We start from the raw sequence: 21,402 nt of genomic DNA on the forward strand, positions 1-21,402 counted from the left end.
TGGAACATAATTTACTGTTTTTAAATGATTGTTCAAGGAATTTTGTTTCATTGGTATCACTGAAGAAATTGAAAGAGCATGGGTTCTTTATAGTTCAAATCAAACTTCTGCTTCTCAACAGTTTACATCTTGTGTAACATGGCATTGTGTCACTATGAGTCTAAGATTTTTGATGAATATGTAATTTCGCTTGCTCATCCTTTACAACATAGTGGTCTTGGATTCCATTTGATGCACAACATCTAGATTTAACTCATTTGTTTGTGCAATTCAACTAGTTTCCGGCCACTGTAAATTTCTTCATTTTCTCTTCATTGCCTCCTGAATTAATCCATCCACCTGAACATATTTTTCACCTTTCTTTTACTTTCTACTTATTTGATTATGAAACTCCTGGAAGCCCACTCTGTTCATACTGCTTACATCCACCAAGACTCCTTCCAAAGCTCTAGCCTGATTTGGAAAACTGGAGAAGAATAAATGCTGGCTTTTACGAAAGTGCAATAAAAATTGTAGTTATGATTCCTTTCTAAGTTAGAGTCACTTTTATGTGATTTTGGTATTACCAGATTTAATATTTTATGATCCATCAAGTGTTTATGTTGTGATTTATAAATTTGGTATGTTTCAATAAACATCCATGATTGCTGCTGGCTCCCATTGATACATCTCACCCCTAAATTCAATTCCACGATTGATGAAGGACAATACACAGTATGCCTTCTTAACCACAGAGTCAACCTGTGCAGCTGCTTTGAGCGTCCTATGGACTCGGACCCCAAGATCCCTCTGATCCTCCACACTGCCAAGAGTCTTACCATTAATACTATATTCTGCCATTATATTTGACCTACCAAAATGAACCACTTCACACTTATCTGGGACATTTAAGAGACTCTTAGATAGCTCCCCCCCCCCCCCCCCATTTTCTCTATCATTCATGTGTCTATGTGGGAGGGGTTAGATAGATGTTAAAGCAGGATAAAATGTCGGCACAACATTGTGGGCCGAAGGGCCTGTATGGTGCTGTAGTGTTCTATGTTCTATATTCATTTATGCTCAGGAATGATTTTATGACTACAAGGACTAAATCCCATCCCAATACCTCAATTTCTAACTTGCCTTTCACCTTGCAGCCATGTTGCACTCTGCTCTATTCAAGTTGCAACAGCTGACTCTGACTTCATGCTTGTAGGCCATGATCTCTACTTCATCATATGCCTGGTGCTGGCATTTCTTTCTTCGACCTGCCAGAATTTTTCTTCACTTTTTATTGCACGAGTTCAACAAGTATTCTCATGTCTAAGCTCTCACTTTGAGGGAAAACTGGATACTTTCAGAGATTTGGAGTCCTGAATCTACTTTAGAGTCTGTTTCTTTTTGTGGAGAATTGAACTGAATATCAACCAGCAATCTTTATATATCTAAATATTAGCTCAGATTCCATGCATAACTTCCAGCATTTCTCCACATGAGCATCATCGTGTTTGGGGTTTCTAGTTGTGCACTTGCAAACATAACAGTCTTGAACTTTTTGGAAGCTGTTCATCAGTGTGTTCTGCACTGCGGTCAAATGTAGAACTCCACATTCTTTTACAAAATATGCATGAGCAGACTTAGGCATCTGAAGTGCTAGCTAATAAAATTTATTTGACAGCACAATATAATGCATTAGTTGATTCTTAGCCAACTTCAAAAATGTAAACATAACTGTAGGAACTAAACATTTTTTTGTAGAAGGAGACGCTGCATGTTAACAAATAAGTATAAAGATTGTGCTTTTTTTTAAGGTATATCAGTATTCTAGGCAAGTTTCTGTATTTTCAGCTAGTCATTTAGTTGAGTGGACTTCATTGGAGTTTAATATTCATATTTGCCTGGGCTAGTTTTTATGGAAAAATGCTTCCTTTTTGACAGTGAATGAGACAGACCAGGACAGTAACAGGAATTATGACATTTGGAATTTAAATTTACCAAATAATTGCCTTCAGGGAGGATTATTTTGTATAATTTTACATTGAACCTAATGGACGTTATTAATTCTGATTTTTGTCTTTAATTATTAGACCTAGTCCTTATTTGTTTAAAGGGGATCATATTAAGGCACCTTTAAGAAGTGAACTTCCATTTGTGATTCTCTATGGTGAGATTGGTACCGAAGAATTTTCCAGGTTCCACAAGCTTCTCTGCTCCAAATCAGATGGGGGAAGTGTCAACTACATACTCCGGCATTATGTTGCTGTAAGTAGAACAAGCTGCTTTTTAATCAAGCTTATTCTTAAATTCTTTGTGTGTTATTATTCATCTTTTGTTAAAATAATTACACCATCTGGGTACTTCCTTCCAAGTATTAACAACATGCAGTATATTCGGATGGAGAGAGTTTCACATTCACTTTCTAATCAACCACATTTTTCTGGCAGGATATGATATGAATCAGTGGGTCATTTTCTGCTACCTTGCCCAAGTGACTAATTTCAAATGCAACTGCTTAATACCGGACCCCAATTGTTGACCTGAATTCCAGCTCCGTTGGCATGGGTTTCTGAGACTGCTTTGTTCATTTTTTGTTTGGCAGCAGAAGGAGGTCATTTAGCCTTTTTGAACTGTTCTGTCATTTAGTGACATTATTGCTAATCTGTGCTAACATAATTATTTCCTAGTGGCAACTACTAAATTATTGCTTTTGACTACCACTATTAAACAACATTTTTTGGTCTGACTTTCATATCTAAACTGAAGGTTAAAATTAAGGAGCTAATGTACAACAAAACAAGCAAAAGTGCTTGGAAAGATTGAGGATTAAAAGAAATAACAAATACATGGAGCATTTGCTAAGTTTGTAATTGGGCATATAGCCTGGAAGCAGGATGCTCAAGCTCGTGGGGCTGATTCCCAAGGGATGAAGAACAAAAAATGGACATGTTATTTATGATGCTACTGTAGCGGTTGCTACCGCGGAATAAAACAAGACTCTACTTGGAGGATTGCCAAACAGAACTGGTTTATTTTCCCGCCTTGCGCGGGCCCTTTAAGGGAGAATGTTCCCGCCCAAAACAACCGGCAATGACGTAAGTCCTATGTCATTAGGACTTTCCCGCGCGCGGGTTCTCCCCGTCGCTCGGAAAGACGAGGCCCGCCGCCATCTTGGGCCTCGTCGCTCCAACGCCGCGCGACCCGACTGCCGAGCCGGTTCGCCCGACTAGACGGTGAGTCGCCACACAACCCCCCCCAGAACCGGCGAGACAGTCCCCAAGGTCCGTGGGCTGTGCCAGCTGCCGCTTAGGGGGGCGGCCTCTGCGTCGCGGCGTGGCAACCTCGACAGGCTGTTGCAGATCCAAATGGGCCGGTTTGAGGCGGTCCGCCGTGAAAACCTGTTCCCTGCCTCCAATGTCCAAAATAAAAGTGGATCCGTTATTCCGTATGACTCGGAACGGTCCCTCATATGGTCGTTGCAATGGCGCCCGAGGTGTGCCCCTGCGAACAAAAACAAACTTACAGTCCCGTAGTTCCTTGGGCTGGCAGGATGGGGCTTGACCGTGCCGTGAGGTGGGAATCGGGGCCAAGGCGCCAAGCTTCTCGCGCAGTCTTTGTAGGACTGCTGGGGGTTGTTCCCCTTGGTCCCGAAGGGCAGGTATGAAATCCCCGGGGACAACTAGTGGCGCCCCGTATACAAGCTCAGCTGACAAAGTGCGGAGGTCTTCTTTGGGGGCAGTGCGTATGCCGAGCAGGACCCAAGGCAGCTCGTCAACCCAGTTAGGACCCTTCAGGCGGGCCATCAAGGCCGATTTCAGATGGCGGTGAAAACGTTCCACCAACCCGTTTGATTGAGGACGGTAGGCCGTGGTGGTGTGTAGCTGTGTCCCTAGCAGGTTCGCTAATGCAGCCCAGAGACTGGAAGTGAATTGGGTGCCTCTGTCTGAAGTGATGTGGGCCGGAACGCCAAAACGTGAGACCCAAGTTGTGAGCAGCGCCTGGGCGCAGGAAGCAGTTGTGATGTCAGTCAGGGGGGTTGCCTCAGGCCACCTCGTGAACCGGTCCACGATGGTAAGGAGGTACCGGGCTCCTCTTGAAACCGGCAGAGGGCCCACGAGGTCGACGTGTATGTGGTCGAACCTCCTACGGGTAGGCTCGAACTGCTGTGGTGGGACCTTGGTGTGTCGCTGGATTTTTGACGTCTGGCAGTGCGGACAAGTCCTGGCCCACTCACTGACCTGTTTGCGCAGGCCATGCCAGACAAACTTGCTGGCGACCAGTCGGACAGTAGATCTGATGGACGGGTGCGCCAACCCATGTACCGAGTCAAAAACGCGTCTCCGCCAGGCTGCAGGGACTATAGGGCGGGGCTGACCAGTCGCAACGTCGCAAAGTAGGGTCCGCTGACCTGGACCAACCAAGAAATCTCGGAGCTGCAGACCCGAGACTGCGGTTCTGTAGCTGGGCAGTTCGTCGTCGGCTTGCTGTGCGTCCGCTAGGGCCGTGTAGTCGACACCCAAGGATAGGTTGTGGATGGTTGGTCTGGAAAGTGCATCAGCAATGACATTATCCTTTCCGGAGACATGTTGGATGTCAGTTGTGAATTCGGAAATGTAGGATAAATGTCTCTGCTGACGAGCTGACCAGGGATCGGAGACTTTGGAGAAGGCAAAGGACAGAGGCTTATGATCGGTGAAAGCGGTGAAAGGCCTGCCTTCTAGAAAGTATCGGAAATGCCGGACCGCCAGATACAGCGCTAGAAGTTCCCGATCAAAAGCGCTGTACTTCAGTTCGGGCGGTCTAAGGTGCTTGCTGAAAAATGCCAAGGATTGCCAGCGGCCTTCGAGTAGCTGTTCCAGTACCCCACCCACCGCGGTGTTGGACGCGTCTACCGTGAGGGCAGTCGGGACGTCAGTCCTGGGGTGTACCAGCATCGTGGCGTCTGCCAGGGCGTCTTTGGCCTTAACGAAAGCAGCCGCAGCCTCGTCAGTCCAGGTGATGTCCTTGCCCTTACCAGCCAGCAGCGAGAACAGAGGGCGCATGATACGGGCTGCTGCAGGGATGAAACGATGGTAAAAGTTGACCATCCCAAGGAATTCCTGTAGGTCTTTGACTGTGTCGGGGCGGGCAAAATGGCGGATAGCATCCACCTTGGCGGGTAGGGGTGTTGCCCTGTCGCTGGTGATTTTGTGGCCGAGGAAATCGATAGAGTCAAGTCCGAATTGGCACTTGGACGGGTTAATCGTGAGGCCGAAATCGCGGAGGCGGGCATACAGCTGGCGGAGGTGGGAAAGGTGTTCCTGGCGGTTATGGCTGGCGATCAGTATGTCGTCCAAGTAAATGAACACGAAGTCCAGGTCTCGGCCTACCGCGTCCATCAGCCGCTGGAAGGTCTGCGCGGCGTTCTTAAAGCCGAACGGCATCCGAAGGAATTCGAACAGGCCGAATGGGGTGATAATCGCAGTTTTGGGGACGTCATCCGGATGGACCGGGATTTGGTGGTATCCCCTAACAAGGTCCACTTTGGAAAAGATGCGGGCCCCGTGTAAGTTCGCTGCGAAGTCCTGGATGTGAGGGATGGGATAGCGGTCCGGGGTGGTGGCGTCATTCAGCCTGCGGTAGTCGCCGCAGGGCCTCCACCCTCCGGTGGCTTTGGGGACCATGTGCAGGGGGGGAGGCCCAGGGGCTGTCTGACCTGCGAACAATCCCCAGCTCCTCCATGTGACGGAACTCTTCCTTTGCCAGGCGGAGCTTGTCTGGAGGTAATCGTCGTGCTCGGGCATGAAGGGGTGGCCCTGTGGTAATGATGTGGTGTCGTACCCCGTGTGTGGGCCTAGAATTTGTAAACGAAGGTGCCAAAATTGATGGGAATTCGGCTAGGAGCTTGGCGAAATCGTCGCCAGAAAGGGAAATGGAGTCCAGGCGCGGGGCTGGTGGGCTGATTTCTCCCAGGGGATAGGTCCGGAGAGTGCTAGAGTGGACTAACCGCTTCCTTCGCAGGTCGACTAACAGGTTGTGGGCCCGAAGGAAATCGGCTCCTAGGAGTGGTCGGGCGACGGTGGCAAGGGTAAAGGTCCAGGTAAAACGGCTGCCGCCAAAGTGTAATTGAAGCGTACGGGTGCCGAAAGACCGTATCGTTGTACCATTGGCGGCATTGAGTAGAGGACCTGGTGGCCTGTCACGAGTGTCACGCCCTTTCGGGGGCAAAATACTGACCTCCGCTCCAGTATCAATGAGGAAACGCCGTCCAGATTTCTTGTCCTGAATGAAGAGGAGGCTCTGTGGGCGGCCAGCTGCCGTAGCCATCAGCGGCGGCTGACCCTGGCGTTTCCCTGAAACTTGCAGGGTGGGCGGCATCGACGGGCCTCCGCACCCCACCTCTGATGGTAGAAGCACAGCTGGTCACCCGTGTCGTCGTCTGCGTTCCTGGGGCGTGGCTGCTCGGTTGCTGGGGCCGGGCGAGGCGGGCGTTGGGCTCGCAGCCTGGTGATTTGACTGACGGACGAACTGCTCTCGCGCTTGGCCCTCCACAGGACATCTGCCCGGGCGGCCACCTCACGGGGGTTGCTGAAGTTGGCGTCAGCTAACAACAAGTGGATGTCATCGGGGAGCTGTTCGAGGAAGGCCTGTTCGAACATCAGGCATGGCTTGTGTCCCTCGGCCAATGCCAGCGTCTCATTCATTAGGGCGGATGGGGATCTGTCCCCCAGGCCATCCAGATGAAGCAGGCGGGCGGCGCGCTCACGACGGGAGAGGCCGAAGGTCCGGATCAAAAGGTCTTTGAAAGCCGGGTACTTATCTCCCTCCAGAGGCGACTGGATGAAGTCTCCAACCTGGGCAGCTGTCTCCTGGTCCAGAGAGCTAACCACATGGTAGTACTTCGTGGAGTCGGAGGTGATCTGCCGAAGGTGGAATTGCGCTTCGGCCTGGTCAAACCAGACGCTGGGCCGAAGTGTCCAAAAGGTGGGCAGCTTGGGGGCCACTGCGTTGGCTGCTGCGCTGTCGTCCATTTCGCGGGTCCAAAAGCCGTTTGGACCGTCGGGGTCACCAATGTAGCGGTTGCTACCGTGGAATAAAACAAGACTCTACTCGGAGGATTGCCAAACAGAATTGGTTTATTTTCCCGCCTTGCGTGGGCCCTTTAAGGGAGAATGTTCCCGCCCAAAACAACCAGCAATGACATAAGTCCTACGTCATCAGGACTTTCCCGCGCGCGGCTTCTCCCCGTCGCTCGGAAAGACGAGGCCCGCCGCCATCTTGGGCCTCGTCGCTCCGACGCCGCGCGACCCGACTGCCGAGCCGGTTCGCCCGACTAGACAGTGAGTCGCCACACTACATGTAATTATTCAATGCATTCCATTGTTGTTAAATATTTTGTTAAGTAATGAGCAGGCATCTTAAATGTTGGATCAGTACTATTTATTTTAGAATTTTATATTTTTTTTTAACAGTATCCAAGCAAGGAGAAGGTATTCCTTTCTGGTTACGGCGTTGAGCTTGCCATTAAAAGCACCGAATACAAGGCCAAGGATGACACACAAGTGACAGGTGATTTAAAAAAAATCAATTGTGTACCTCCTCAGAGTTTGTGGAAGATAAGTGATTAAATTAAATGGTGAAGTCAGATTTGTATTGCTTCACTATTTTCACCCAAAGACTAATTTTCAACAGAACCCATTGGATTTTGGGCATATCTGGCATACTAAATGGTGCTATAAATGGCACTAATTGGAAATGCACAAAAAATAATTGTGAAATTGGGACATCCTTCTGTTTAGAATTTATTAATGTGGATTGCTCCCCTTTAAGAATGTTAAAGCTCATCCTGCACATTTCAGAGAGCAGGTGCTTGCAAAACAGGCAGCTGCCACATCACTGGGTCAGGCCTGTGAAGAGCTACCTTAGAGATAAGGGAGAATGGAGACAGGAGGGAAGTCATAGAAATGCAACAATGGAGTGGTGAATGAAAAGTGTTTGCTCCTCTGAGAAGACCTCCACTGGATACAGTTCAGTCCTGGTGGAGCCCCTTGAGTGCGTGCGCCTGCAACCCCAAGGATCAATGGTAGAACTTAGCTGCAGTTGGCAGATCACAGACCTCTTGGTCTTTACTGAGGGATGCCATTGTTAAATAAAAAATGCTTTTTTGTTTTAGAAAACATATTGGGATTACTTTAATTTACATGCAGTTCACTACTTTCAGTATAATGTACACCTGATTTTATTGTGTTATTATGGATATCCTAACTAATGAACTTCAGATCTTTTTTCTGCTGTTAACTGATTAAGAGGAGATGCACATTAACCAAAACATGACACGGAAGTGAAGCCAGTGTTTGGATGGATTGCAACTGGAAATGCCCAGACCAATTTCCTAGTAGACAGGAACAGTAGGAAATGGGTGCAATCACATCTAAATAGGCACAAAAGTGGCACAAATGTGTCCAATTTCTGGGCAATAGTTTATGGAAGACAGTTAACTATCAGGGGAAAGATGTCAGATTAAGCTGAACACTATCAAAATGAGGTTTATTATCACTGTCTTGTATGACGTGAAATTTGTTGTTTTGCAGCAGCAGTACAGAGCAAGACGTTAAATCACTATAAATTATAAAATAAATAAATAATTTAAAAAAAAAGAAATGGCAAGGTAGTGTTCATGGACCATTCATAAATCTGATGGCAGAGGGGAGAAAGCTATTTCTGGATGATTGAGTCTATCACAGTTTTCCTCTCTTGCTGGGTATGTTCTATGGGTGCTGGTGGACTACTGGGAGCCACCAGTAAGATTAAGGGGAGATGAAACCAGTTGTATTTTTGGTTTAGTGTTGCAATAGATGATGCCTTTATTTGAGTGGTAGACTCCTTAAGTATTGGTTAAATCATGGTTTTTCTTGAAAGGGATTGCAGAGGAAATCTATCAGATTTTAAGACTTAATGCTTGGAAACAGATATTTATTGACTGTTTAGGTGGTGCATTGTGAATCAGTTTGTGCATGATCTATGGTATGTAGAATTACAGTAGAACAATTCCTCTTTAGATCAATGAATAATCAAATTGCAAGTAGATTTGAACCTTCAGTGTTTTGGTTAAAAATAAGTATGGACATGATTATGAGCAAAGCAATCATTGCACATTACCTATTGAAGTATTATTGTTGGGTATATTAGTGGAAATCTACATTAATATTGGGTACATGGTAGTCTTGCTTTTGAGCTGTGTGTTAATTTTATGTTCTTAAAACTTTAAGGCTTACAACTGCTCCTTTTATTTAATTATGTAAACCTTATACTGAAAAATTTTCAAAAGCCCAATGCCTAAAATAGTATGTTAAATTGGTTAATGTACATGATTTAGACTTTTAAAATACATTGTTTTTGAGGAAGATGTCATTGTTGTCAAATTAGTCAGCTTGAATTAAAATTTAATTGGTTTCAGGGAAAACATGATGTGTCAAGTGGAGTTTCATACATCTGTTCTAGAAACTCCATTGTTCTCACTTAGTTGAATGGCACAGAAAAAAGTTGGACAAGATGGACACCTGAGATTTGAATCAATGAAATGGTTTTCTGTGGGATAGCGGCTGCATTTAGGTATCGGAGTTTATATATGGTTTGTCTGAGCAGGGAAAATAAAGAAGATAGATTACGAAACAGTATGCATTAGATGGAAATGAACTTGAAAATAATTTTTCATTTCTGCAGTTTTATAAAGTTAGTGAGTCATGGTACATGTGTTTTCCTTGAACTCCTTTTGATTGAGCTGCAAGTGTAAATCAATGCTTTCTGCTGTGGGGATAGCAGCCTAATTCAAATACATATGAGATTTTCTCCACAATATACCAGTTTAATGAAGATACGATGTTACGTATGTTGATCATGATAAGGAAGAGAAAGGCTTCTGCTTAATCATTCTATTGTGCCAAAAATTTATATACACTTGTGCTAGTACTGGAGCCAGACAGCTTAATTGAGGCTCCACAGCAGAACAATTTGATTGTGCATGTAGCCCATGGGCCTTGCATGTAAAATCTTGCTGAAAGGTCCACTAGTTCTGGGTTGCTGGTGTCAGAGGGGAGTGGGATTTTGCCTGGAGATGGAGGAGTGGGTGGGAGATGCAGGAAGTACTTAGTGCATGATAGGAAAGGGTAACATTGGGGTAAGAAAAGGCACTATCAGAGATTTCTGATACATGATCATGCAGTGAATGGGTGTGTGGTCTGGAACCCATTTGCCCTCAGCAGCTGTGTGGAGATCGTGACTGGGGCACTTGTGGTGTAGCCACCAAGCAAAATACTTTAAAAAAAAATTTACCTGCCAGAAGATCTGAAGCAGTAAACCTGTCAATTGTGGTCTTTTTTAACTAACATTGCAGTAGATCTTAATTCTCTAGGCTTGCGTAGTTGCAAGTACCCCATACTATTCGTGGGGCTTGTTCACATTACAAAGGATTCATTACACACTGAGTCATAGAGCAATACAGCATGGATACAGGCCCATTGGCCCAACCTGTCCATGCTGACCATGGTGCCCACCCAGCTAGTCCCAATTTTCTGTGTTCACCCCATATCCCTCTAAGCCCCGCCCTTCCAAGTACCCATTTAAGTGTTTCTTGAATGATACTTTTGTACCTGCCTCAACCACTTCTTCTGGCAACTCATTCCACATACTAACCACCATCTGCATGAAAAAGTTGCCCCTCAGGTCCCTTTTAAATCTTTCCCCTCTCACACTAAATCTATGCCCCCTAGTTTTGGACTCTCCTACCCTAGGGAAATGACTTACCATCCACCTTATCTATGCCTCTTATAAATTCAAACACTTCTATAAGGTCGTCCCTCATTCTCCTACATTCGAAGGAATGAAGACCTAACCTGCCCAACCTCTCCCTATAACTCATACCCTCTAGTCCTGGCAACATTCTCGTAAATCTTTTCTGCACTCTTTCCAGTTTAACCATGTCTTTCCTCTAATAGGGTGACCAAAACTGTATAAGTGCGGCCTCACCAATGACTTATACAACAGCAACGTTATGTCCCAACTCCTTTAATGCCCTGAGTCATGAAGGCCAGCATGCTAAATGCCTTCTTCACCACCCTGTCTACCTGTGATATCACTTTAAACACACTATGCACTTGTGCTCTTAGGTTCTCCTGTTGCATTACACTCCCTAGTGCCCTACCATTCACTGTTTGAGTCCTACGTTGGTTTGACTTTCCAAAGTGCATCACCTCACACTTATCTGTATTGAAATCCATTTGCCATTCCTTGGCCTACTTCCCCAACTGATCAAGATTCCCCTGTAATCTACAATAACCCTTTTCACTATCAACAACATCTCCTAATTTTGTGTCATCTGCAAACTTACTGATCAAGCCTTGTGCATTCACATCCAAATCATTTATATAAATAACAAATAACAAAGGTCCCAACACTGACCCCTGTGGCACACCACTAGTCACCGTTCTCCATTCCGAGAAACAACCTTCAACTGCCACCCTCTTCTTCCTACCTCCAAGTCAATTTTGAATCCACCTAACCAGCTCTCCCTGGATTCCATGGGATCTAACCTTCCAGATCACCCTACCATGCGAGACCTTGTCGAAATCCAAATAGGCAACATCCACTGTCTACCCTCATCTGCCTTTTTGGTTACCTCTTTAAAAACCTGAAAGGTCCGTCAAACGCGGCTTTCCACGCACAAAGCCATGCTGACTCCATATGACTCTGTGTATCCATATGCTGGTAGATCCTATCCCTCAGAATTCCCTCCAGTAACTTCTCCACTATTGATGAAAAACACTATGATGCTGGAGGAACTCAGAAGGCCAACTCTACCTGGCCTGCTGAGTTCTTCCAGCATCATAGTGTTTTTCATCTAGATTCCAGCATTTGCAGTCCTTTGTTTCCCCGCTATTGATGTCAGGCTGACAGGCCTGTAGTTCCCTGGCTTGTCCTCGCTATCCTTCTTAAACAACAAAACAATAAGAGCCGCCTTCCAATCTTTGGGAACTTCACTAGTAGCAAATGATGGAGCAAGTATCTCCGTACACTTATGGTACAGGTTTTGGATTAATTTACTTTGTGTGACACGCAGACCTTTTCTTGCCTGGAAGAATTTTTAACCATTCATCTTTGTCTACAATTTACCATTTATTCACTTACCATTTAATCACTTCTATTCTGAATGACTTGTTATACCCAGGATTTCTGTTGTGGTTTTACAGGTTCTGAACTGAACACCACTGTGATAAATGAAAATGATCCTGTTGATGAAGTTCAAGGATTTCTTTTTGGCAAGCTGAAGTAAGAATTTTCAAAGGAAGTCTGGCTGCTCAGAAATGAGGCTCTGAGATATTGCAAACTTGTAAATATATACAAACATTTATTGGAACAAGTGATCCTGAGACATTTTAAGGACATAATTCTCATTTCCTGTAAACTTAAATTTTAAAGCTTTTACTTCAATGCCCTTTTATGTGATATAATTTATCTTTCTTTAAGATGACACATTGAAGGAAATAGTGTGTAAGAGAATTATTTGCATTCTAAAGGTTAAGATGTTTTCACAGCAGATAAATGCAATATGGATACACTGCAAGTGAGAACAGAGATTACAAAATATTTCCCCAAGCCATACATTAAAAGCAGATGCTGTTGATTAAGTTTTCAAATGGAATTGGATCAATATCTGGTTATGATCAGTCTGAAAGAATAAAGCAGAGATCAATAATACCCTATGATTCAATCCTGTTTGAACCTTGGGAATGCTATTTATAGAATGTAGTGAATCAGGTTCCATATGTAGAATGACAATTATATTTTTGGAACTTCCTTGTGAACTCCTTTGTATTGAACTGTAAAATACTTACAGAAAATGCTGGAAATACTCAGTAGACCAGGCTGCATCTGTGGGAAGAGAAACTGAGTTAACGTTTCAGGTCCGTTTCAGTCAGAACTGCAAAGGAGATAAGTTTTAAACTGCAGGGAGGGTTGGGGAAGGGGATATGTCTCTGATAGGATAAAATCGGGTTGACCATGGGGATGAGTTATAAACAAAGGTATCTGGTCAATGGGTGAATGGAAGCAGTTAGAGAATGAGAACATAGAGAAAAGAATATAGACAACAATGTAGGAATTGCAAGATGCAGAGCAGGAAGACATGTATGGCAGGTCTGGTGGGGCATGTCCTTTGCTCCAAGAGGAAAAAAACAAGCTGAGCTGATATCACAGATGGATGACTGATACAGCAGAATGAAGAATGAGAATTATATTTGTTTACTTTCATTGGTTGCAAAGAATTTTCCAAGAATTTCTGGAACTTCCTTGTGAAGTTGAAGTTGGTGTAAATTATACTTGAATTGATGGGTAGATTAGGCTCTGAATTGAACTGTAAAATAAAAACAGAAAATGCTGGAAATATTCAGCAGGTCAGGCCATATCTGTGGGAAGAGAAACAGAGATGACATTTCAGGTCAAAAACCCTTTGTCAGAACTGGGAAGGAGACCAAAATATTTCTATCCTTTTCTCTTCTTTAATTTTAGATTTTGAGTATCTGCAGTTTTTTTTATTGTCTATGAATTCTACTGTTTCCTTACTCTGGAGTTTCAGGGGTTAAGATATTTTATAGTGAAATGATATCTAAGTATTGTGAGAATTCACTCATGGCAAGATACTATATCATAATGTTTATGGATAACAGATAAAAAAGGAGGTTCAAGCATAATTTGCCTTGGTATTGAAGGCTGCTTGGGTTAGGATGACCTTGCATAGTATATCAATAGGTTAAAGGCAGTTTTTTGCAATAATTGTGGTTATGTTTCTTGTTGACAGACAGCTCTACCCTGAGATCAAAGAACAGCTTAAGGAACTGAGGAAGCACTTGGTTGAAAGCACAAATGAGATGGCTCCTCTTAAAGTCTGGCAACTCCAAGGTAGGCTGAAAAGGGGTAATTGCCAAGTTTGGAGCTGTCGTTAAGTTGGCAATCCTTGCATTCTTAAAAAAACAGAATTATTGTGACCCTGAACTGCACAGCAAGACCAGTTCAGGCACACTTGGGGTTGTATTTGTGGTCACAGATCTTGTTGAGTGAAACATGTCCTGTTTGAGTTCTAGGCCTTTAAATATCATAATTATAGGGTAAACCGTGGGAGCGAACCTGGTTTTCTACGAATACATGAGAACTGTCATTTCCAGACATGTGAGATTGAAAATTTTACGGAGCTGAATTCTTTGCTGTTGAGTTTTATGATTAAGAAAGTTACAAGGGCAATGAAAGTTGTGCTGAAGATCAGGAATCAAATTTGGCGACAGAGACTATGATAGTGGGAAATTTATGCATGTTTGTTGTGCTGTGGGATAAACCAATTTTTTTTTGCACAGCAACTTCTTTATTATTTGTCAGAATTTCTAGGCTATGGTATCTTTTTGCACATTTTGCATTTCTGCCTTCGTTGCAGTGAAGTTTAACCAAACAATGCCTATGAATTGAGAAAAGATTTCTAATGAGGTTAATTTCACATACCCAAATGATAATATGCTCATGTGGGATAAACAAAAGTTGTTATTGTCAGGATAGATTAGTTTTGAATGTCAGGGTTGCAAAACAGAATGATGTTACACAAAGAGTGTGAGATGTAATTCTGATCTATTTATTGGTGTTGGTTAATGAATTCAAAAATACTTCTCCTGATGCAGTTTATGGTGGTGTCATTGACTAAGTGGTAAAGAAGAAGGCAGGACCTCTTGGCTTCTGAGTTTTTTCCTTAATTTCATTTTATTCTCTTATTTCCTCTGACTCTGGACCAGTATTGGCTAAAAGCATAGCTGGGTAGACTGCTTACTAGCATGTTTGCTGATATGAAATTTACTATTTTTCTCTCAATTGGGTATTACAGTTTACAGTCTGATCTCATTTGCTCCTATAAAAGGAGAAAATGTCAGTGCTGAACTTTATAGCCTTTGAACCAAAAGATTATCTTTCTTTAAAATGGCCACCAAAATCATGGACGTGATTGTCTTTGAACTATATTTGACAATCCCTTCTAAATCTTTCTGTGAAGAATAATATTTGTATTTTATAGTATTTGTCCTAAATTAGTTGTTTAATAATTTGAACAATGCTATTTTGTGACTTCCATTCTTTAATTTGAAGAAGTATTTCGTATGCTTTAATAATCATAAATACCTCTCACTCTCCTGCACCGGTCTGAAAATCTAAAGTTTTTCTGTAAATGTCTGCATTTTCTATCCACTGTAATGAATTGTTTTAAAGTTTGCCTATGTATTTATCTGAACAGACCTAAGCTTTCAAACTGCTGCTCGAATCTTGGCAGCACCAACAGACGATGCATTGATGGTTATGCGTGATTTGAGCCAGAACTTTCCAACCAAGGCCAGGTACCACGTTTTAACTTTTGTTTATTGTTGTAAGGATAGGGCTTTGGGGAGTGTTCAGGTTATTGATATAAAATATTAATTACATTTCTGTTTTAAAAAAAAATTGGGGTTTAAACTTATTGTGAAAATATCACTGAGTCGCAGAATCATACAGCTACAGAAACTGGCCCTGTGGCCCATCACATCCATGCTGACCTTTCTGTCCATCTACACCAATCACATTTGCCCCCATTATGTGCATATCCTATCCCATGCCTATTCAAGTGCCAGTTGAAATATCTCTTAAATGTAGTGATTGTATCTGATTGCACCACCTTCTCTGGCTGTACGTTTCAGATATCAACCACTTTCTGTGTAAAAAAAAAAGTTACCCCTTAGATCTCCTTCAACCTGTGCCCCATTGTTTTTGATGCTCCTGCCATGGGTAAAAGATTCTGACTATCTACCCTATCTCTGCCTTTTATAATTTTATAATCCTCCTCCTTCGCTTTAGGGAAAACAAACTCCGTCTATCCACTCTTTCTCCACAACTAAAGTCCTCCAATCCAGGCAACTTTCTGTAGCACAATCACATCCTTCCTTTAGTGTGACAACCAAAACTACACATAATACTCCAAGTTTGACCTAACCTGTGTTTTGTAAAGTTGCAACATAACCTCCCAACTTCTGTATCCTGTGCCCTGACCTCTGAAGGCAAGCATGCCATATGTCTTCTTCACCACCCTACCCATCTGTGTTGCCACTTTCAGTGAACTGTGGACTTGAAACCAAAGGTCCCTCAATTCATCAGCATTCCTTTGTATTCTACCATTTACTGTACATGCCCTACCCCTGCTTGACTTTGCAAAATGCATCTCCCTACACTTATTGGAATTAAATTTGATCTGCCAATGCTGCGCCCAACTTTCAATCTGATTAATATTCAACTGTATCTTTGGACAACCTTCCTTGCTGTCCACAACACCACCAACTTGCATTTCATCTCCAAACTTACTAATCCTATCTCTTATGTTCACATTCAAGTTGTTAATATATGATCCAAACAACAAAGGTCCCAACATTGATCCATGCAGTACACCAGTGGTCACAAACTTCCAATCAAGAAAGCATCCTTCCACTGTCAGCCTCTGCCTCCCATTGCCAAGCCAATTTTGGATCCCATATGCCGTAACTTTCTAGAGCAGCCAACCTTGCAGGACCTTGTCAAATGCTTTACTAAAGTCCATCTGGACAATGATGCCTTTATCAATCTTCTTAGTTACTTCCTCAAAAAACTTAATCAATTTAGTGAGACAGGATTTCCCCCACGTAAAGCCATACTGACTATCCCTGATCCATTCCTGCTATTCTGAATGTACATAAATCCTATCCTTTTGAATTTTCTCCAGTAATTTCCCTACTACTGTGTAAGGCTCATTGGCCTGCAGTTACCTGGCTTAACCCTGCTGCCCTTCTTAAATAAAGGAACAACATTAGCTATCTTCCAGTCTTCTGGTACCTCACTTATGGCAAATGAAGATGAGACAAATGATACACACCATCATTTATGCAATATCAGCTTGAAAGAATAATTATACTTGATTAGTTACACAGATATCTAGAATTTGCTGTCTGGAATGCCCTGTTCCTCAGGAAGTATCGTAGAAATGACATTCCGCCATTCAGCACCTCATTCAAATGTATCAAGCAAGTCAAGTTCAAAATCTGGATGAAATACACCACAGAAGTTAGGGCTTACCAATTGCAATGCATGTGATCATTCACTTGTCCGAAGGAGATCATCGACTGCCAAGCAACATCTCTGGCACTGAAAATTAACTTTGACAAGCACGGTGCCTCATTCCTTCAGATTTTAAATATAGGCTACAGATTTATTTTTTTTTAAGTAACTTTTTCTCTTTGTCTCTATTCTCTCTCAGTGCTAATTCCTCACCCTTTTGCTCTTGTTTCACTTTCCACGCCTGATTTGATGGTGTTAAATTTTCCAACTCATACTTTTTTTGTTAAGTCTGTCTGGTGTTCATCAGTCTGATTGATTTGGGAATTAGTCAGACTCAGTGTCATAGTCACTAAGGTTCCAACTCCCTTTTAGGGGGCCTGTACTGATTTCATGACCAGCTGACAGCATCTTGTCATGCTAAGCATTTTGGAAATTCTTTGTGCAAAAGTAACAAATGTTGATTATTTGCCTCACCGTGCAGAATCTGGCCCATGATTTTCAGAATATGTTTATTTGATCTTGAATACTCTTATTCAAAGCCCTTATTGTATAAGCAGAAGGATCAATGGAACCAAAATTGAATTTGTTTCTTTAGATTTAGTTGTTCCATTGCTCAATTGATGATATTCATACCATTGGATTTTCAGAAGACCATTAAATGTTTTTCATTTGTGAATTTTTAAGACTTGCCAAAATTAAGAATAAACAAAGTTAAATGCAAAGAAAAATAATAGTTTATGAACTGTTCATGACAAAACTGATAGGTGGTTTGTATCTGGAAAGCTACAGGTTTTTAATCTACAGTATGATGTTTCATCCCTTAATGTACAGATCTATAACCAGAACTGTTGTGAACTCTGATATGAGGAAAGAAGTAGAAGAAAATCAACGGGTAAGTATACATTTTAAATTCTTTTGATTCTACTCAAAGCAATTGATACTGGAGATTGAAAATCTCGCCAGCCTGTGTGAAATTGTTGTACATGGTCTCCTAGCATCTACTGGGTCCACTGTCTACTTTGTTCTCCCAAAGCCTTCTCCCTTGGCACATGGAGGCTGTTGTGGCATGTTGAAGGAACGTCAGTCAATGTGTGGTACAGAATTAACCTCACTCCCACAAGATGATTTTGTACATGGTTTTACTGTAGGAGCTAACAGATTAGGAAGATCCCTGTTGTTTAACTCATAGGGCCTTCCCTACCTGGACTGCTTCTTGGCAGTCTGGCAGTAAAGATAACTACAGAATGGGTTGATCCTGTCTTTTTTTTCTGGGGATTACAGATTGCAGGCAGCTTTGTCCTGATCCCATTTTTGCTTTATTGCTTGAAATGTGTGCACGATGCTTTATGCATTGTGTTCAATGCAATCTTGCTTCCTGGAGGTCCAGATTCAACTCAAGTGTTCAGATGTTTAAGAATTTCTTGGCTTTTTGGTTTCTGAAAATATTCAAACTTGGTCAATCAATTTTTGAGGATATTTTGATGCTGTGTGTGCCTGTTTCTGGAAATGCAGTTGTATTTGTCCGAAATTTCCTGTATACTGACCGTCATTTCAGACCATCAAATTTAACTGTTGTTTGTTAGCTGATCATTCAACATCTTTCAGTTTTATTTTCACATTTCGTTAGTGTTTGGGATGAGTATAACCACGAAATGAAAGACTTTGGTATTATTTTGTTTCATCTTGATACCCTGCATCAGGTCTCTACCCAAAATGTTGACCATTCTTCTTCCTCCAACAGATACTGCTTGACCTACTGAGTTCCTCCATCAGTTTGTTTTTCCGATCCAGATTGCAGCATCTGCAGTCTCCTGTGTCTCCAAAGTTTTTAGCTATAATGCTTTTTCTTTCAGTTTTTCAAAGAAACTCTGGGCCTGCATCCAGGTGACTCTGCACTTTTCATCAATGGCCTTAGTATTGATCTTGATGTGCAAGATGTCTTCAGGTATGGAGACAGTTGATTTCAATATATGCAATTCATGCATGTAAAATGAAACAAGTAATCAGAATTTTTTCCTGTGTAAATGAATAATCTTGTTTCTGCACGTTTGATAGTGTTCTGGACCTGCTGCGCAATGAGGCTCGGCTTATGGAAGGCCTGCACGATCTGGGGATTCAGGGGAATGAGCTACATGAATTACTGAAGCTGAACGTGCATCCAGCAGATTCTGACTATGGTGTGGATATTCGAAATCCAGCCGTCTATGTAAGTTTGATTTCCCTGCACCCTTATTCATTGTCCAGTTAGAGCTCTTTACTGAAGTCATAGGTTTTACAAGCGCATACAGAGCACCATTAAACAATGTACATTTGCTAAAGAGCCTTCTTACTGGGAACTTTACAACTTTGAAGGACCACTAATCAGAAATTCATTCTATTTAACCTCTTTCTAATTCCCTGGACGTACCAACATTGAGAACTAATATATATTATCAGAGCAAAATTAACATCAGTGATTATAATCATTGTGGTACAAGTTGCTTTGGTGTAAACTGTATATCAATAACAATATCAGCAGTTAGGTAAATCAACAAAGAGTCAACAAAGAAGTTAAAGGAATGGTAATAATAATCATACTTGTTATTAATCAGATAAAATGAATAGTGTCAGCTGATGAATGTGTTTCATAGATGATATTCAGATTTTCTTTTAAATAGTGGATTAACAATCTGGAAATGGATAGCAAATACAGGACATGGCCTTCCAGTGTTCAGGAGCTATTGAGACCTACATTTCCTGGAGTTATCCGACAGATTCGGAAAAACTTCCACAACTTGGTAAGTAAAAAGCAAATGGTTTAATTTTGCTCATTAACATGATTGTCAAAGATCTTAATTTCAAATTGAGTGGATGGTTGTTCAAAATTGAAAGATATATTTTAGTTGTTAAGGTTAATTTTGGGAAATAAAAAATGAGCAATCGATGAGTTCCACAATTGGGACTCTTCTGATAAATTTTGAATTGATATGTATGATTGACATCCGTGCTGGATAATGGAACATCGTTTGACATTTCACTGGTGGAATTCTTGTCATGCGTATCTTGAAGTATGGGTTTAGTCAAAATTGTGGCTTCATAACACCATTAATATATTCCAAGTTGATGTTTCCACTTACTGCAGCAAATGTTCTTTTGATTTCTCATTGGGAGGGTGCTTTCATTTGTCAAAAGGAGGTAAATTGTTGTTCGTCCATTCCCAAATGCGAGATGTTCAGTTGCCCAAATTTTCTTCTCTTGGGATCTTTCATAATCGTCAGAAAGAAGAGGTTGTGATTCCTGCTTTCTGGGTCTCTTAAAAGCAGGAACTATTGTAAATCTAGGTACATTTGTTAGGACATTTGGTGACCTATTAAATAACATGTATTCCATAACACTTTTTTAAAAGATATTTTGCTACTGTGTGTTTTACTACTGGACCTTGCTATCACCCAAGGAGAGCATTTTAACTAAAGTTATTTCAAACTTGTTTTATAGTATTTGCTTAAGTAGAGTATTATTTTCTCAATGATATACCATTTTGAGGTTTCTTCTGTGCAAAGTATTGTACTGTCAACTTTCAGCTTAGTAATTGTCTGAGCTGTATTCAGATAGTTTTTTTGTCATTTATGCAAATGCTGTGCAATTAATGGAAATTTGGCATTGGTAGCATGTGGCGCTGAGATTTCATTTCCGTCTTTGAAGAGTTTGTGGCTTTAAAGAATGAAGCCTCTGTCTCCTTTGTTGATGACCAACAGTATACACTCACATTATTTCTGATCATTATTTAATATTAGGTGCTCATTATTGACCCGATGGATGAGAGCACTCCAGAATTGCTGACAACAGCTGAAATGTTTTATATCAATGACATCCCTCTCAGGTGCGTTTTGCTGGTGGAAATCCAGTGGGCTTGGATTGGTGATCTTGTAACGTTGATTACTCTCCATTCAATGTATTCAGAATTTTAAAGGCATATTATTTCAAGAATTCAAGCAGTTTAAATTGAATCATTTGCTCTGTCATTCTTTGGTATTCATAATTTTTCTGATGTTTTAAGTACTGTTCATGATATTATATTTTGTCGATCTTAGCACTTAAAATTTTACTACCCTTTCCCACCTCTGAGTGACTTTATGGCTCTTTATACAAATGTCATTGGTTATTAAGACACACAGCCAGGCAGAAATTGTTACAGATAAGTAAAGATGAATCTCCACTTTCACAAATAAGTGCATTTTTTTGCGAAGATCAAATAAATGCTTTGTTTCTTTGAAAGCATTTATAGGCCAGGCAGCTTAATCCTAACAATACCAAAGTATTAAATAAGAA

The 21,402-nt window shown here is 41.9% G+C and overlaps 1 protein-coding gene across 2 annotated transcripts in view; it reads left to right on the plus strand.

Annotated features, from left to right (window-relative positions):
- uggt1 (UDP-glucose glycoprotein glucosyltransferase 1) overlaps positions 1-21,402 on the plus strand; it is a 116,314-nt gene that overhangs the window by 11,704 nt on the left and 83,208 nt on the right. For both annotated transcript variants that reach the window (XM_052017697.1, XM_052017698.1), the window contains exons 6-15: positions 2,067-2,241; positions 7,428-7,524; positions 12,201-12,279; positions 13,808-13,908; positions 15,275-15,374; positions 17,926-17,986; positions 18,948-19,039; positions 19,150-19,300; positions 19,752-19,871; positions 20,868-20,953. In XM_052017697.1, coding sequence (XP_051873657.1) covers positions 2,067-2,241; positions 7,428-7,524; positions 12,201-12,279; positions 13,808-13,908; positions 15,275-15,374; positions 17,926-17,986; positions 18,948-19,039; positions 19,150-19,300; positions 19,752-19,871; positions 20,868-20,953 — 1,062 coding nt within the window. The remainder of the gene's footprint in view (positions 1-2,066; positions 2,242-7,427; positions 7,525-12,200; positions 12,280-13,807; positions 13,909-15,274; positions 15,375-17,925; positions 17,987-18,947; positions 19,040-19,149; positions 19,301-19,751; positions 19,872-20,867; positions 20,954-21,402) is intronic.

This window comes from Pristis pectinata, chromosome 6 (genome assembly GCF_009764475.1).
Source record: "Pristis pectinata isolate sPriPec2 chromosome 6, sPriPec2.1.pri, whole genome shotgun sequence".
NCBI classification, from domain to species: Eukaryota; Metazoa; Chordata; class Chondrichthyes; order Rhinopristiformes; family Pristidae; genus Pristis; species Pristis pectinata.